Source organism: Topomyia yanbarensis, chromosome 2 (assembly GCF_030247195.1).
Source record: "Topomyia yanbarensis strain Yona2022 chromosome 2, ASM3024719v1, whole genome shotgun sequence".
Classification (NCBI taxonomy): domain Eukaryota; kingdom Metazoa; phylum Arthropoda; class Insecta; order Diptera; family Culicidae; genus Topomyia; species Topomyia yanbarensis.
Genome location: NC_080671.1, coordinates 52,459,673 through 52,474,043, shown reverse-complemented (window position 1 = coordinate 52,474,043; position 14,371 = coordinate 52,459,673). Strand labels below are relative to the sequence as shown.

General features: G+C 36.6%; 2 protein-coding genes across 3 annotated transcripts in view; one reads left to right on the top strand and one right to left on the bottom strand.

The window, feature by feature from the left end:
- Positions 1-14,371, top strand: part of LOC131684956 (troponin C) — a 38,351-nt gene that overhangs the window by 7,803 nt on the left and 16,177 nt on the right. The window contains exon 1 of one of the 2 annotated variants that reach the window (XM_058968251.1): positions 12,264-12,558. The exons of the other annotated variant lie outside the window; for it this stretch is intronic. The gene's annotated coding sequence lies outside the window, so the exon portion shown is untranslated. Of the gene's footprint in view, positions 1-12,263; positions 12,559-14,371 lie in introns of those variants that run through there. 2 annotated transcript variants of the gene reach the window in all.
- Positions 484-2,846, bottom strand: LOC131684954 (uncharacterized). Its single transcript, XM_058968249.1, has 2 exons — positions 2,206-2,846; positions 484-2,155 (listed from the first exon to the last, which is right to left on the bottom strand). Exon 2 carries the CDS (start codon positions 2,148-2,150, stop codon positions 837-839), a length of 1,314 nt encoding a protein of 437 aa, XP_058824232.1. The 5' UTR covers positions 2,151-2,155; positions 2,206-2,846; the 3' UTR covers positions 484-836.

Genomic DNA, 14,371 nt, shown 5'->3' with positions numbered 1-14,371 from the left:
CTGCTGCTTCAATAATTAAACCCGCTAAGAATTCATATTCTTCGGTAGGGGGTAGCTCTTCTGTCGAAGCAAGAGAAGTGGAAATTAATGTTTCGTATGTTTTCCAATCAATATTTCGTGTTAAGTCATAAGGAACATTGATTGAATTCGTAAGGCCTAATTCACTGTTAATTGAAACAACGATTGGCAAATGATCGCTACCGTGAGGATCAGGTACAACCTTCCACGTGCAATCTAACCGAAGTGATGTCGAGCACAGAGATAGATCTAATGCACTTGGACGTGCAGGAGGTCTGGGGATGCGTGTTGTTTCGCCAGTATTTAAAACTGTCATATTAAATTCGTCACATACATTGCATATCAAAGAGGATCGATTATCATTGTAGAGGGAACCCCACAATACTCCGTGCGAGTTGAAGTCTCCCAGTATCAGACGCGGAGCAGCCATGGATTCCACTACCTCAAAAATTTGACGTTGTCCAATTTGAACTTTGGGAGGTATATATATAGAAGCGATAGACATGTCTTTGCCTTTAATGTTCGTTTGGACAGCTACAGCCTCAATGCCCGCAAACAAGGGGATGTTAATTCTATAGAAAGAATAGCACTTTTTAATTCCTAGAAGCACTCCTCCATACGGGGTGTCTCGGTCTAGGCGAATAATGTTGAATTCATTTAAGTTGAAATTAATGTTTGAGGTAAGCCATGTTTCACATAGAGCAAAAGCATCGCATTTTAAATTATGCAGTAAAATTTTTAAGGAATCAATTTTAGGTATGATACTTCTGCAATTCCACTGTAAAACAGTGATGGAATCTTTCATTGGAGGAGGTGAATTACCCATTGAAAGATACAATCGCTGCAAGGATGGGCCATTGAGCAATCAGCTGCTCTAAAAATGTTCTAATTGTTGGGAGGAAAGCTGAAAGTATACTCTTTAGTGGTTCAGAAATATTGAATGCTTTAAAAATCCAATCAACAATTTCAGAAAATTTCAATAATCCTACCCCCGGCTGAGGCTCAGAGGAAGTCGAAATTTTATTATTTCCAGTAATGGTGTTCTGTTTGGATTGTACGTTCCCAAAACCGGGCGGAATTGATTTCGGTTTTGAATCGGAATTTTTCGGTTTTGGGTGCAGTTTATCTATTGGTGGAGAAATTTTAAGGCCCTTTCTTGGCAGCTTGGGAAAAGAAGACTGTTTTCTTTTTCTGGAATTTCCGGGTAAAACAAATGATGTACCTTCGCACGCTCCGTCAGAGTCAGACTGTTCCGAAAATAGAGATGTGTAAGTGTTTTCTAAGAAGATGGGTTTAGGGGTAGCATTTTTCAACATTTCTGCATAGGAGCGCTTAGACCTCTCCTTCAAGGATCGTTTAATTTTATCCTCACGCAATTTATAAATGGGGCATGAAGGGAGCTCATGCGAGTTTTCTCCGCACATTAAACATTTTTCTGAATTTTCATTGCATGTATCCTCTTGATGAGAACCCCCACATTTGCCACACCGTGCCTTATTGGAACAGTAAGTGGCTGTGTGGCCAAGCTGTTTGCAATTAAGGCAATTCATTACACGAGGAATAAAAAGGCGAACAGGGAGACGAATCTTATCGATAATGACATAGTTGGGCAGCGCAGACCCAGCGAAAGTCACTCGAAATGAGTCAGACAGTCGATAAACTTTTTTATCTCCTTCGTGTGATACTGAATGCAATTGCTTGCATTCAAGTATTTTTACGTCTTTAAGTATGGTGTCTTTGAAACGACCAACCCCATGCTTAATTATGTCATCAACAGTCAAACTCGATTCTGTGATGACCCCATCAATTTCAATTTCCTTTGAAGGAATATACGCTCTATACTCACGCGTAAAAAGCTCGCAAGAAGCAATTGCATTGGCTTGTTTGAGACTACCAACGACAATGCGTATTTTATCTTTATTGACTTTGACGATCTCTTTTACATCCGAGAATCGCGAAGTCAAATCTTTAGAAATTTGAATAATATTTAGCGCCTTTACTTTACGCCTAATAAATACAATCCATGGTCCCGTTGACGACTCTGGGTAAATTTTAATTCTAGTCGGATTTACATTTTCAGCATAAGGTTTAGGGGGAGGGTCTGTTACTCGTTCTCCCATCTCTTCATCCATTTTACCTAGGAAGAAAAACTATCACAAAAAGGAATGAAAAATATACCTGTTATACCTGTAGAACACACCTCATGTGTTACGTTGTAAACTCGGTGCCCGTTGTTTGACAATGTGACACTTGCTGTCCTTCTTCGTCGCGTTGCTTCTTCAGTAGAGAAATAGGCCTACCTGCAACACTTCAAAACTCTCTCCGGTTAAGCTGCTCGTCGGTATCACCACCACAAGCGCGCTCTCTCCGTTTCCACCGCCGCGGTAAACAAATGTGGCTACCTGTGGCTTGCTGCGAAAATCCCACTGTCGATGCGGCACTTTTCGGTGCCACTTGTTTTCCTTATTCGTCGTACCACTTCTGCGGTAGACGAATAGAGCAAATGAGTCTACCTGTGACGCTTCCCCTCTCGTCGATTAGAATTGCCCGACGACACCAATACAATATATTTTTTCTGTGTGTACAGGCACGATCACTGTCGATTTCTGCCACCGCGGTAGGCAAATTTGTCTACCCGCGGTTTGCTGTCAAAACACCGAGGATGTCGTTGACCACGCCTCCGACGTATCAACTGTCGACTCACACTTAACAAACTGGTCTCTCTCTCTCCCACAAAAACGCATACAGCGTCTCGCACTCCGTCACTCTCTCGAGAACAAAACCTTCCACCTGGAGGCACAACCGTCTCGGCCGGTTGCAAAAACTGTTATGAGAAGGTATTTATGGAACATTGTTGTCATGTTGTTGTACCATTACATTGTTGATTGATAGATAATAGTAAAGACCCGCTTTTATCAGCCCACGATTTTGTCAGCCTCATATGAAAATTGATAGTTGGTAGTTTGATGAGCTCTAGCAGACGAACCAAGTCGAATTCGAGTATTTTTATTTTTTTCTTGAGCATATTTTTCTTATATTAGAGATCCTTAATAAGAAAAAATCCAAATTTTAATTTTATTTTAAATTTTGCGCTGTCTGACCCTATTAAGCGAAATTTATACTAAATAATCGGAAAGAATTATGAAGCTATATCTAGGGACTAGAGAAGAATATTTTAACCCAACTTCGGTCGTTAAAAAGAAAGAAAAATTTATGTCCCGATTTTGCCAATATCCCCGTTTTAACAGCCTAAAACTCACCAAAGAGCTGTTAAAAACGGATCTTCACTGTATTAGAATTGTCTAAAATTGATGCAAGTTATTATGCAAATTCTGCTAGTTAACTTGAGTGCTTATGCTACAGAATTTGCGAAGTTAGAGGATAATGAAGTACTATCTCTGATAGTCGACACTAAGCTAACGAGGCATCAATACTTATTAATTTGCGCATAAGTAGTAGAAAGGCGCCTTTTAATATTTGCCTAGATTATAAGAGAAGCGCTTTTTCTAAAGATACTTCTAGTTTTCCGATCTGTATACTTCACATCCTTGCCCTCATTTGAGTACTATGGCTCTAAATTTTCAAAACTTTTCCTACCCAACCCAGTAATCTCAAGCTAATTAAATGCCGTTAAAATGTAAAAAAGTGTTATACCTAAAGCGAAAATACAGCTAAGAAATAAACCGAATTGAGGCTAGCCTAAACACACAATTAATAAAATCGTCGATTAAAACCAACAAACGATACCGAGTTTATAGCTGAAAGTCATAGTAAGAATGTCCATAGATTTTATCATCTTATATAAAATTTGTAGTAAAAAAAGTTACAGCTCACTAAAGTACGTTGAAATCTAATCCGCTAGGACCGAATTGAAGATAATAAAATCAGATAGTTTATTTATGTTCTCTTTCGTATTCATTACCAACTATTGGCAAAACTTGTATCATAAAATGTGACAAAATCAATTTATCACTGAATTGATCTGATCTTTTCGATATCAAATTTCAGCTGAGCGACTCCAAATTCACTTATAATATATGGCTATGGGACGAAATTCTCTGAAAATGTATATGGCGGATGAATAGAATATACGTCAAAGGGGATGGAGGGTGGCGGGTATGTAGAAAGAGATGGTGTGAGGGGAAGTTGAGAGCGGGCTGATGGAGTAGACAACATCCAACAGCATATTATGCCCTCCATTTGAGATTTGGTTTATGAAAATCGGTTCAGTCATCACCGAGTAATCGATGTGACTAATTCTGGAATATGTCCAGGAACCCGAAAATTCCGGAACTGACAATAGTGGACATTATATTCAAAGAATCTTTGATTGGCCATCAGTGATCTAGACTTGCAAATAGAATTTTATCCTTTGAAGTATTACGATTTTACCGGTTTATATGGGAAATTCCTATTTGATCGCAATAAATAACCTGTAACTCCGGAACCAAATGTTAGATACGAATGAAATTCAATAACAGTCCATGGAAGTATTGTATCTTTCATTTGAAACCAAGTTTATGAAAATCGGTCAAGAATTCCCTGAGAAAAAGGTGTGAGATTAACTTACGAACTTGGGAAGTACCAGGAGCACCAAGAACCGTCATAGGTGGCCAATGTGGTCAAAGCTGCCTAGAATGATCATTAGTGATCTAGACCCGCAAATTCGAGTTATGTTGCACCCTTTTTAATATGTATTGCACCATTTGGACAACATGGTGTTACCATTTTATATGGGAATTTGCTGGGTGACCACACTTTCCAACCCGTAACTCCGGAACCGGAAGTCCGATCGACAAAAAATATGGGAGCGTTATACCTTTCATTTGAAATCAAGTTTGAGCGATTCGGTTCAGCCATCTCTGAGAAAAGTGAGTGAGTTTTGAAAACACACACACACACATACACACATACACACACACATACAGACATTTGTCAATTTCGACGAACTGAGTCGAATGGTATATGAGACTCGGCCCTTGGGGCCTCGGTTAAAAAGTCGGTTTTCATAGTGATTGCATATCCTTTCTTTATGAGAAAGGCAAAAAGTGTTCGTTATTTGGGATTTGGTTTGTTAAAAAAAAGTTTGCGTCACATTCTTATTCAAATCCGTTTATTAAGCAATTTTTTCGATAACACTAACAAAATGGGTATTTTTGGAATGAGCCTAACAAGTAAATGATGAAAATGAACAACTGGAACCTTTTTGAAATCCAAGATGGCGACTTCCGGTTGAGCAATATTCACGATAACTCTAACAATATGGAAAATTAAACTGGAATTCGCCATCTTATGTTTCAAAATAACTTCAAATATCGATTTTCGTCATGTACTAGTCAAACCTTTGCCAAAAATTCCCATATAGCTGAGGCTTTAAAGAAATTTTCTAAACCGGAAGTCGCTTAAATTACAAAATGGTTCAAGACATCGATTTCCGTCATGAACTCGTCAGTATTGCTGAGGCAATGGAGAATTTATCTAAGCCGGAAATCACCATCTTGGATTACAGAATGGCTCAAGACATCGATTCCCGTCATGCACTCGTCAACCTCATTCAGAAAATACTCATATTGTTGAGATTATAGATAATTTATCTAAACCAGAAGTCGCCATCTTGGATTTCAGACATCGATTTCCGTCATTAAATCGCCAACCTCATCCGAAAATACCCAACTTTTATCAGTAACAGTTAGCTAAGAATATACAAAATTGTAGACGACTTCTTGCTCAAACTTTTTTTAAGAACTTGGTTCGTAAGAAATGAGTTCGGTATTTCAAATTTATTTAAAAAAAATTTACGTAAATCATATATAACGTAAAAAAGATCATAAATGGAGATTTCAGTATAATATAAAATGTTTGAAATATAAAAAATGGTAACAATATTATAATATTAAAGAATGAGAACAGGAAAAAAGGAATAATGTCTGATAATGTTTCAAAATAGAAGAAATGAAAAAGAACATGAATGGAATAAATAGTTAAAAATAAAATAACCATGAAAAGTAAAAAAAAATGACTTATTATATTTTTAGTTAAACTATTGTAGATACCTTATTCTTATTCAAGTACAATAGAATAAACGAAATAGAAATAAATGGAAGCAGTTGGACGGAATAGATTAAAGAAAAAATAGAAATCAGGAACAATTGAAAATAGCTCAAAAAGGGACAAAAGCGATATCATAAAACACATGTAAAATCAAAATAGTTTAAATTGGTAAACATACAAATGCTAAAAGAAATGGAAAAAATAGTAACATTTCAATAATAAAAATAGGAGAAAATCAGAAAAATAAATGGGTTAAATCTATCTATATAAATCTATATATAAAAATCAATATTTGTATGTATATGATTTATGGACCCCAAACGGCTTAACCGATTGCCGTCAAAATTTATACATAGCAGAGAAATAAAATATGAATCAAAAGAAAAAGAGAAAAACATGGAAGCAGCAGAAATTCTAAATTCTTTGACGAATAAAGAAATTATTTAAATTGAGAGGGTTAGTTAAAGATTAAAAAAGCTTTCGGATTTTCGCATAAATAATATTTTCCAAGTGACCACGAAAAAGCACGTTTTTCGTGGATTTTCATCTTCTTTCTTGATTTATGCAGTTATTCATAATTCGATTCTCGAGTTCTATTTGACCAATTGAGCACTCTAAATATCGCCACATAGCGTCATGATAAAATCAGACCTCTACTTTTCGAAACCCATCCACAGATTTCAAAGTTTCGAACCATTTAATAAAATACGAATCAAAATCAGTTTTCCGAAAGTCCGGAACTCAAAAACAATTGTTTGAATAGTCGATCATAATCCATGAGATAATTATAGTAAAGTATGAAACGTAAAATAAATGTAAAAATAAATTTAAGTCTTTTAATGCACAATTTACAAAAAAAAAATCTTATGTATTTTTGCCCACTGCAATTTAAAATCGGGTTTTAACCTCTAAGTTTAAATTTTTTCTTTCGATTAGTTTCGTGCAGTATGAACTTTATGATAGAATTTAGGATTAGTTATATGATAGAAATTGTACCCTATTTAGTAATTTCTATTTCTGTCAGTACGAACCTTTGACCGTGGTTCAGTTTGGCCTCATCAGTTGCAACACCTTTATTTTGTTATAGTTCATAAAACCACTCAGAGCGTGGTCATATTTCCTACAATCGAAAATACACGCTTTTAGAGAAAAGCATTTTTATCCCATTTCCAAAATGCTTACGAAATCAAAAAAAATCTCATGAAATTTCGCAAAATCACTAACATTGTTTATACCATGAAATGTTTGATATTCATATATTTATTTACCAACATGTCGCAATTTAGAATTTAGGCAAGTTACCCTAATCAAACCATACCAAACTCTGAAACTCAAACCCATTTTCAAAAAATAATATTGAAATAATATTTGTCAGTACATTCGGGGCCGGGGGAACATAATCCGTCCCCCTCCTTCTCGGCCGCCCTGCCTAGGGAAACCACATTGAAATCTGTGTTTTCGTCAAAAAATATGTTTACCATCTGTGATGCATACAACAGAAAAAAACATCTATCATCAAGTTTCCAAAAAATATGTGAAAATTTGTAATATTTCCCAAACTCTGTGGTAATTTCTGAAATTTGCATTAAAATGCCAAAAATTTGTCATTTGTGAAAAAGAATCTGTGACGCAAAATTGCTGTGACATCACTGAAAAATCTTTAAATATGACAATCCAGGGGTACACCCTCCGTTCATGATAGTATCTTCTTCAATGATGGTACTGCCTGTAGATTATGAGGTACTCGATGCAGCTTTTGCACCTGGGTGGTAGTCACGAGTTTGGCAACCGTTCACAGTTCAGGCAACGGTATTCATAATGTACCGTCTGTTGTTCATAATGTACCGTCTGTTTACAGAACCGGCGTGAATTAAATATATTGTTGATTTGCATAAAAAGTTCTCTACGTCTCTCTCGCCATAAAAACATCGATTGAAATTCTTGGAAAATAGCTTCTCCTTGTGTCCTCCGTAATGGATTCCACTTCTGAACGGTACGATATATTTTTTTCATAACCGCGGGCGGGCATAGCGTAATTGGTAGATCGTTTGCCTTATACGTAGGTCATCTGGGTTCGATTCGCAACCCCACAAATAGGGTTAGAAATTTTTCTAACCCGAAGGCGAATGATTCCAACGCTAAAATCTCGATCATCAAAACAAACAAGAATATTCATGGCCGCTTTGGGAGTAAGTGTAACTCATTTACATGGGTTTAGGTTGTTATGCAATAGGATTTTTTTGGCTGGCCCCATTTGTTGAACGGTGACATCACTGGTCTGATCGAACTGGAAGCTTTATTTTCACCTTCACCAGAAGTTCCATTAACGTTAGATCTTACGCAAAAAGACCAGAAGTCGTTTGTCACAGTGTTTGACCGAAGCACAACTCCTTGCGTAATTGTGACTTACTCTTATCGAGCAATGACCACTGCAAGAATGAAAGTAACGTGTTAAGTGTTCACCCAATACATACAACATATAAGTTACAGTTTTTGTCGTTCACTTTGCGCTGGTTCGGGCACGACTGTCTCAGTCGGTATTATATAGACAAACGAGTTGTTTTGTAAAATACCCGACGTTTCATCCGTTTTTATGGTATTTGTGAAGGTGTTTTTATAATTGTTGTTTGAATTAAAAAGTATAAAACATAACATACAAAAGCCAAGACCGTAGCGTGGTCTTCTGGCACCCTTGGCAAAGTCTCAGTTTAGCGCCCCTTCGGTGTTTTTTTTTATTTTGGGGGTTTTAATCTAAGGCTCATTCGCCTCTTTTTCTGGTTAGAGAAATCTAGTTAGAAAAATCTCTGACCCTATGACCGGGGTTGGGGATTGAACCCAGGTGAGCTGCGTACAAGGCAACCGATTTACCAACTACACTATGCCCGTTCGAATGGAATGGAAGTATTTTGTATATTTGTTTTTTTGTTTTTTTTTTTATTTAATAGCCCGCCTCTTACCCCCACACCAAAAAGCTCACAAACGGAGCCCCCTGGTAGTGGACACATCAGTTCTCAGCGTACAAAAAAAGTTCAACACAACAAAACAAAGTTACGAATCGCGGAACCGCTGAGAACAAAAAAAAAACAATACGAGACCGACAAAACACAAAATTTGACAAGAAGCTACGGCGAGTACCCAGCGGAAAAAAATCCTTTTAAGGGTCCCATCGTAGCTTTGCAGGAAGCTTATAATCATTTAAATTTATTTATTACTTATTGCTAGAAAAATGCATTTATCAATTGTTTTTATTAAAAAAATGTTAACCAATTATAACTAAAGCAATAAGCTCGATTGGTGGTGAACGAAGTTTATATTAAAAATTCTCCTATTTTATGTTTTAAAATTAGTTTCAATTTTGCTTGGAAACGAGTGCGACATGTTATTTGCTTTAAATCAGTAGGAAGCTGGTTGAATAACTTAGGTCCGTTAGGTCCGATGAAAGAAATGCGTCTTTGACCAAGGTTCGTGGATACTCTGGAGTATAATAAATGCTGTGAGCTCGAATGCCTGTTGTAAATTCTAGATTATTATGAGCAATAGTATTATGCAAAGCATTGTGGATGTATATTATTGTTTGGTAGTTAGTCAACCCAAGCAAAGGTAAAATGTTATGGGCATTATTATTGTATAACAAAATAGTAGGGTACATAATTGGTTTTTTATAAATAATTTTAAGACATCTGTTTTGAAGCGTTTGTAGCCTATAGTTGCAAGGTTGGTTTGGATCATCAGCTTTGAAAATTGGAATTACTCGGGCCATTTTTAAACAGTCTGGGTACCTGCCGGTTTGAATTATTAAATTAAAAGCTTTGGTTAGGATGTTTGCAAAAGTGGTACAGTTACTCTTAAGAACACTAGCGGGGATCTTATCAGGACCACAGTTGTTATTTTTTTCGAGGTCTTTAATCAAAAGGATCACTTCGTTTATGGTTGCAGGACGCAAGAAGATTGTTTCTTGGACGTGTTGTATATTTGTAATAGGATTTGAGTTGGGACTCGTGGGAATATTGTCAGCCAAATTTTTGCAATCCTAGAGAAATATTCGTTGAAAATATTACATACTTCTTTAGTCTCAGTGACCCTGATATCATTGCAAATTAGGCTGATAGGAACATCCGACTTTGAACGACCAAAAATGGTATTAATATTTTTCCAAAGTTTTGAATGAGTTGTGTTGGATAGAAGGTTTTCAAAGTAGGCCTTTTTGCACCGCTTTTTCATTACATTAACTTTTTTAGTTATGTGTTGCAGAAGAGCTTTGAGGTTTTCATCATTGGGGTTATTTTTTACTCGTTTCAGATGAATATCTGAATACAATCATACTTACTAAAACCATTGGACCAATATGTTGGAACTTAGACTTCTGGGAGTAATCATAAAATCAGCCGGCCCAAAATACGTTTGAGAATATACTCAGAACTTTCCGCCACAACCGCTGTGCTACCCTGGATTATATTAGATATCTAAATATATTTACACTCAAAAGTAAATATTTATTTATATCCTTTTTTAATTAAATTTCTTATAATTCATGCTAATCACGCCGAACGTCGCAGTAAACACACTCATCAGCAGGACACAGAACACTTCAGCCCACACATAATAATTAATGACATCGATTTCAAAGTGTACCGCGATGCGCACTGATTGTTTCAGCATGGTACTGACCACCGTTGATATTTGCCAATTATTGCCATCATCGGCTCACATCTGGGTTAGGTTAAATATATTCCGGGATTACATTTCTCATTCGGTTGCTCACTCCGTTTCCCGTTTGACCACCTGCAATAAAACTTGTATGCGCCCCCTCAATACATCCTTGCTCCATGCATCCCCAGAAAACACCGATGAAACGGCAAACATTCATTTAGCAAGTGATAATCAGCAGCTATAGGTACAGCAAGCACTAAGCACCCATCGCACTGCCCGCACTTCAGCAGGTTCGCGGGGACAAGTGGACGACGGAAACGTAGTGTGATCTCAGCCACAGTGGCGCAATCTGTCAGTCGGCCAATAATTTTCGACTCTCAATTTCACGCTCCGATCGGCAGCTCTACTCACTCCGTGCCGATCTAGCATGGCAAATAAATAATTATTGGCTTGGGAAAGTGCTGGTCAGAAGTTTTGGGCTAGGATTAATATTGTAACAAAGTGTTTTGTAGCCAATATTCCAAAATTATTACATTTCAAGCATTAATTGGTGTAAAAATCCTTATTACATGCATGCTTTGGGGATTGCATTTTTTTTGTTATTTTTCAGCTTCCTTTAGATACAGAACACAGAAAGTTTACCGTCAGGCATAGCATTTATCACTCATATGAGTGAAAGAGTTCGGACAATTTAGCACTTCGTCAATAAAAAACTTCACATTTTCGCATGAAAAGTTATTGTCGGACACACCATTAGTTTGAAAAGTTATTTTCACCACTCATAAATTCGCCGAACAATGTGCTAATGAGTTTATCTGGATATTCCTATTGTTTTCGCTGCCTAGATGACTCTCATAATAAATGTAGAATAACAAGTCTATTCTCAATATATACGCGAACGGAGGTCTTAGTGGAATGTACGTAATATTTCAAAGGTTTTCTTCCATTTAATTCCACTATGTGCAAACATAGTGGAATTAAATGGAAGTAAACCTTTGAAATATTAAGTCTATTCTACTTTGCTTTCGAATTTCTTGCTAATGGCGTGGACATTTTGACACATTCGTTTATATCTACGAGATATAAAATTATCACGTTCTCTGATGAAAGAAGTGATTACCAGTTATATGGGATTTGAACGAATATTCTAAAGCTATTTGTGCAAACAAATTACGATTTTTCCAATAGGTTCACATTGACTAAATCAAAAATATGAAATTTGCAGCTTGTGTTACGGTTGTAATAATTTCGTATGTCAATATTGAACACAATTTCATTAATCTATAGAAGTTTTATTACAAATATACACGTACATTTAGCAAGCTGCACATTTCCACAATACCGTGCTCTTCACTATTCTCTCATCGCTGCTACTTGTTAAGAGGAGTGCTTTGCGAATCGCCAACTTCATTCCCTTCCTATTCAGCGCAAATTTCCCACCTCTATTATTGGTCACTTCCCGATTTCGTTGAAAGAAAGCAGAATTTTTCCTGCATGTAATTTGGTTTCGCGTGCAGTTTGATTTGATATAGGTGTCTGCCCCGGACGCGGCAGTTCGAGCTCCGCCCGATTAGCTGGCTTTGTGGTGGTGATTGGGAAATCCGAAAAGTGCGGCGTTAGCCAGCGATCGATCGGTCAGTCAGTCTAGCATCTAGGTCGGATCACGAAAGATCACACTGCTCGTTCTCGGGAATCGCGTGCGGGAGCTTCTCGGTCAGCTCAGTTTGCAAAGGCTCTGCGAAACCAATTTCCTGTTCGGTAGCTGGACGTTCTGAGGTCAAAACATTCACGCTGGCTTCTTCAAAGCTTCGCCGCGCCAGCAGCATCGCGGTTTACGATGTGAGCATTGGAATGTTTCCGTTTCCTTGATAGTGCCCTGGTTTCAGATCATTGAGTCAGCAAAATGCAACTAATTAATTGGAGCTAATGAGAGGCCAAATTTCGTCGTGTCCGAAAAATAAGCATGACGGGTGTCAAATTCGTTGCACAATGCTGGAGTGAGCGAAGCGAATTTGTGTTCTGTATGCACTGCATTGGTTTCGGATATGTATGGAAAATGTGTTACGTGTTTTGTGACTTAATTAACAGAATCCAATGTAGCTTTCTACGTACCGGTGGTTTCTAAGTGTTTTTTGACATGTTTGAATCACGATTCTATTACACATAAACATTCTACTAAAAATATTGAATCCTCCCAGTCCAAAAGTGAAGAGAAGGTTTATGTAACCGCATGCCGTATCAGAATGCTACAAAAACCGGCATATCATAATCAGTAATACGGCTGATATTATTGTTGTAGTAATTGGAGCTAGTGAATTGTATATTAAAGGATTGAATACGTATGGACCCAAAAAGAATTAAAGTTTTTCAATTTATTTTGTTGTCATCGTGTATAATTATATTTTCATTAGAACAAACTACAGAGTGTGCTTGTACGATCATGACAATATTTTTAATTCATTTGCAACTATCGTAAATTTATCTCACATCTGAAAATCATCAAGTTAATAACCCGTTGCTATGGCGTAGTTATAATTCTGACCTAGAGATGGTTTTGATTGGGATAAGGAGTGAACACAAAATTTTTGCAACACTGTAAATCCATTTTTAAAGTCAGTTTGTTTATTTGATAAAGCACGTTTGCGTAAGCTTGACGGTACCATTTTTTGCTTTACATTTTAAATTTCTTCAAGCTGGGGAATTACAATTTCAAATTATATCAATATTAAAAACGAAGGGATACGATTTTTTCAGCTAACTTAAAACTAGAAATACAATTCAATACACAAATTAGAGATGGGCGGATACGAGTATTCTTATTCTATACCCGACCCGCAACCGTACCCGTAGGAATCGAGCGGGTTTGGGTTTTGTTATCACCGGCTACGGATCGGGTCGGGTGCTTCGAAAAACATTTATTCCGGGTACGGGACAGGTCGGTTTTTTCGAAATATTTCGCTTTTGCTTGTGCGTGTATCGATTTAACGCGACTATACTTAGATAAGTGAGCATGTATCGATTTAACACGACTATTCCTAGATTTTGAACTAGGGATTAAACGTTTAGACAATTGCATTGTGAAAAACTTTGCTGTACTGTAAAACGGGGTAAACATTTATGTGAAGCATTTTTGCTGTAAATTTACTTTCTTATGTTAACTTGGATCAATAAAATCGTTGAACCGAAAAGGGAAACATTGCAATTTCACAATACAACATTACGACGTCCAGAAAGAAAAAACAAATGTATCGAAAGGATAAATAACATTTTATAGATTTTTTATGTAAAATGTTTAAATTTACCTGATGGTTAATTTCGACTATTTTTTTAAAGAGATCGATCAACAAAAACTGACGAACTTTTCTGGCTTTATTGACAAAAATGTTTGCTGTTGCTAAAAAAATATATTCATTAGTTTAAAGAGGAATGTTTCCATGTATTTATGTATACGGTATTATTCCAATTTATCAAAAATATACAGATAAGTTATGTCATTTTAATTGCAAGAATTACAGATAAGCGTGTTTACGGTAAAATAGTTTTGGAAAAAAATCCTCGCATCTTCCTAACTACACTATGATTATTGACAGCTTCAGCTTTTTCCACATTAAATGATGATTAAAGAAGAATATTTTTACAACTTCGCTTCATT

Bases quoted from the DNA above. Each gene is read 5' to 3' on its own strand.
- LOC131684954 (XM_058968249.1), bottom strand. From the start codon at position 2,150: ATGGATGAAGAGATGGGAGAACGAGTAACAGACCCTCCCCCTAAACCT.